The following is a 3,099-nucleotide window of genomic DNA, read 5'->3' as shown; positions in this document are numbered from 1 at the left end:
ATATATATATATATATATACACACACATATAGTAAATTATCAAAGAAAATATGGCAATATCTGACAAATATCAGATATTGAAGCAAACTACTAGCTTAAGGGCATTCAATTTCAATGTTAATTTTTGCAACAGCTCCTTCTGTGACATCATAGCCTTGCAGAGCTAGGATTTCAGCAGTTGCTTTGCCATGTGCTTCCCACTCCTGGCAAAGGCCAGGCAAAAATCAGTGGACAGAAATGGGGGTAGTGGTTTCCTGACTCCAGGTTTGAGAAGGTGCAGGCCCAGGAAGTGAATACATATCATCAGTAAGTAATTACGCTTATTGAAAAATGAAGTTATAGGGCAGCGCTGTGGCTCAGTGAGTAGGGCACCAGCTCCATATACTGAGGGTGGCAGGTTCAAACCCGGCCCCAGCCAAACTGTAACAAAAATACAGTTGGGCATTGTGATGGGCACCTGTAGTCCCAGTCACTTGGGAGGCTGAGGCAAGAGAATCACCCAAGCCCAAGAGCTGGAGGTTGCTGTGAGCTATGACACCACAGCACTCTACTGAGGGTGACAAAATGAGACTCTGTATCAAAAAAAAGAAAAGAAAAGAAAAGAAAAATGAAATTAAAGCCAGGCATTGTGGCAGTTGTCTAGAGGCCTGGCTACTCAGGAGGGTGATGCAAGAGGATTGGTCCAACCATGAGTTTAAGTTTGCTGTGAACTATGACATTGCAGTACTCTACTAGGGTGAGAGAATGAAACTGTGTCTCAAAAAAAAGAAAATGAAATTAAAATATTTTTCTTCTGCTGGGTGTGGCCGCTGGGTGTGGTAATCCAGCACTCTGGGATGCAGAAGTTTGAGGTTGCTGTGAATTCTGACACCATGGCACTCTACCCAGGGTAACAGAGTGAGACTCTATCTCAAAAGAAAAAAAGAAAAGAGCAGCAAAGATGCAAATGTCTGTCTGTCTTCCCCCCCACACACTCTTTCCTTCTCTCTCATACTCCCTCAGGACCCGCCATACTCACCTGTGGAAGACAGCTGAGCAGTCAGTGCACACAGATGTGTGGCTGTCAAATGGAAAGAGCACATCGCCCTCCCTGCAGAGTTCACACACGAAGCCTTTGGCCTGGCACCGCTAAGGGGGACAGTGTGGGGGTTGGGGTGGGCAGGTTAGTTCCAGCCCCAGAGGGCATTGTGCTGGGGCAGAGGAAGAATACCTGTGGCCCTCTGGAGCAGACCCCAGCCCGGAGCAGTGAAGAGGCCCACCTCACAGTCCAGCTTGATATGCTTGGCAAACAGCGTGTGGATCTCTGTGAGGGAACAGCCCAGCCGGCCCAAGCGCACATCCAGGAGGTCCTGGACTGAGTACATCTCATCGTTCTCCACAAAGTGCTGTCGGTCCTGGAGCTGCCAAGTGCCCACAACCATGACCTGGCACCAGGGAAGGACCCAGAACCACCCAATGCCACCCAGTGCCAGGGAAGTGACAAACTTCAGATGATGTCTGTGTCTGGCTCCCAGGAGCAGAATGCAAGAGCCCAAGGGGGCCATTGGGGAAAGATGGGACATGGACCCCTCCCCATGCACACTGTGCCCCTGACACTCCACACCTCTCCCTGGTTTGACTGGTCTATGGTGTCACCATGCTGACATGCCACCTGTGTCCCTGCCCTGCCTGAGAAGGCTCAGTTGGGTTCACCACTGCACATATGTGCAGAAAGGCTGCAACAACAGGTCTGCTGATCTCAGAGCTTCCCAAATTAAAATAATGAGAACACTTCTGTGTGTAGAATATCTGTTTGCTTTGTTCATTGGGAGAGAGTTTTGGGAGACCCTTTGCTAAAGGCACTAGATACACAAGCTGCCAGGCTATTTGACGGTGCCTGTCACTGGCTCTCTCTGCATCTCCCACCTGGGGCCAGTACTTCTGGCAGTCTAACCTGCAGCAGCAGACGTGCCTCCATGGCCTCCTTGCAAGTGATGAAGTATGGCTTCATGAGCAGGATGTCCTGGCGCAGTTTCTGAGGACAAGGAGTGTGGGTGGGCTTCCTCACCACAATACAGGGCCAGCACAGTGCCCATGTATGCATGGCTGAGGGGTGCCCCTGCTCATAGGGTGTCACCTTACCCTCTGAGGACAGTGCCCTCAAGTTCAAATCATAGCTTCTGGGCTGAACTAGACCTTGAGGTTCATTTGTCGCTGCCTACAGAACCCTCTACTCACCTTACCTCAGCCCCACAGGCATGAAATTCTACCTGTCTGTGGATCACAACCTCAGGAACACCATGGGGCCACATCTGACATAAAGACAAACTTCCAGAAAAATCCCAGCTCCCTCGTCAGCCTGTGGCCTCAGCATCTCAACTTGCTGCCTCGGTTTCCTCCCCTTTCACCACTCCTGTGAGATGGTGCCACCTCCACCCTGAAGGGCAGCACCCTCTGTCCTGAGCCCATACCCCACCTCCCCTCATGTCTGGTGAAGAGAAGGGGCCTCAGACAGCTACTGAGATCTAGAATGTCTGAACTGAGATAGTATGATGGTCTGAACTAAGATCGCTATAAGTGTAGAATAAACATTGGAACTGAAAGATGTGGCCAAAGGAAATGTAAAATATCTCAATAGGCTGGGCACTGTAGTTCACACCTGTAATCTCCCGCAGAATTCTGGGAGGCTAAGGTAGGTGGATCCCGTGAGCTCAGGAGTTTGAGACCAGCCTGAGCAAGAGCCAGACCCTGTCTCTACTAAAAATAGAAAAACTAGCCAGGCATGGTGGCAGATGCCTGTAGTCCTAGTTACTTGGGAGGCTGAGGCAGGAGGATCACTTGAGACAAAGAGTTTGAGGTTGCTGTGAGCTATGACAGCTTCCATGATGACTCCATGGCACTCTACCCAGGGCATCAGAATGATATCTGTCTCAAAAATTAAACTAAATTAAAATGCTTTGTTTGTTTGTTTGAGACAGAGGTTCACTTTGTCACCCTCAGTAGCATGCCATGGAGTCTTAGCTCACAGCAGCCTCAAACTCTTGGGCTCAAGAGATCTTCTTTTTTTTTTTTTTTTTGAGACAGAGCCTCAAGCTGTCCCCCTGGGTAGAGTGCCGTGGC

At 49.7% G+C, this 3,099-nt stretch overlaps 1 protein-coding gene across 1 annotated transcript in view; it reads right to left on the bottom strand.

Annotated features, from left to right (window-relative positions):
- DEF8 (differentially expressed in FDCP 8 homolog) overlaps positions 1-3,099 on the bottom strand; it is a 27,825-nt gene that overhangs the window by 4,183 nt on the left and 20,543 nt on the right. Inside the window, exons 9-11 of the mRNA XM_012812031.2 lie at positions 1,934-2,014; positions 1,260-1,400; positions 1,019-1,128 (exon numbers count right to left, since the gene is read on the bottom strand). Coding sequence (XP_012667485.1) covers positions 1,019-1,128; positions 1,260-1,400; positions 1,934-2,014 — 332 coding nt within the window. The remainder of the gene's footprint in view (positions 1-1,018; positions 1,129-1,259; positions 1,401-1,933; positions 2,015-3,099) is intronic.

The sequence above is a fragment of the Otolemur garnettii genome, unplaced genomic scaffold (assembly GCF_000181295.1).
Source record: "Otolemur garnettii isolate 467f Iridium unplaced genomic scaffold, OtoGar3 scaffold00185, whole genome shotgun sequence".
Taxonomy (NCBI): domain Eukaryota; kingdom Metazoa; phylum Chordata; class Mammalia; order Primates; family Galagidae; genus Otolemur; species Otolemur garnettii.
Note: the sequence above shows the minus strand (reverse complement) of the source record. Positions and strands in the feature narration are given on the sequence as shown.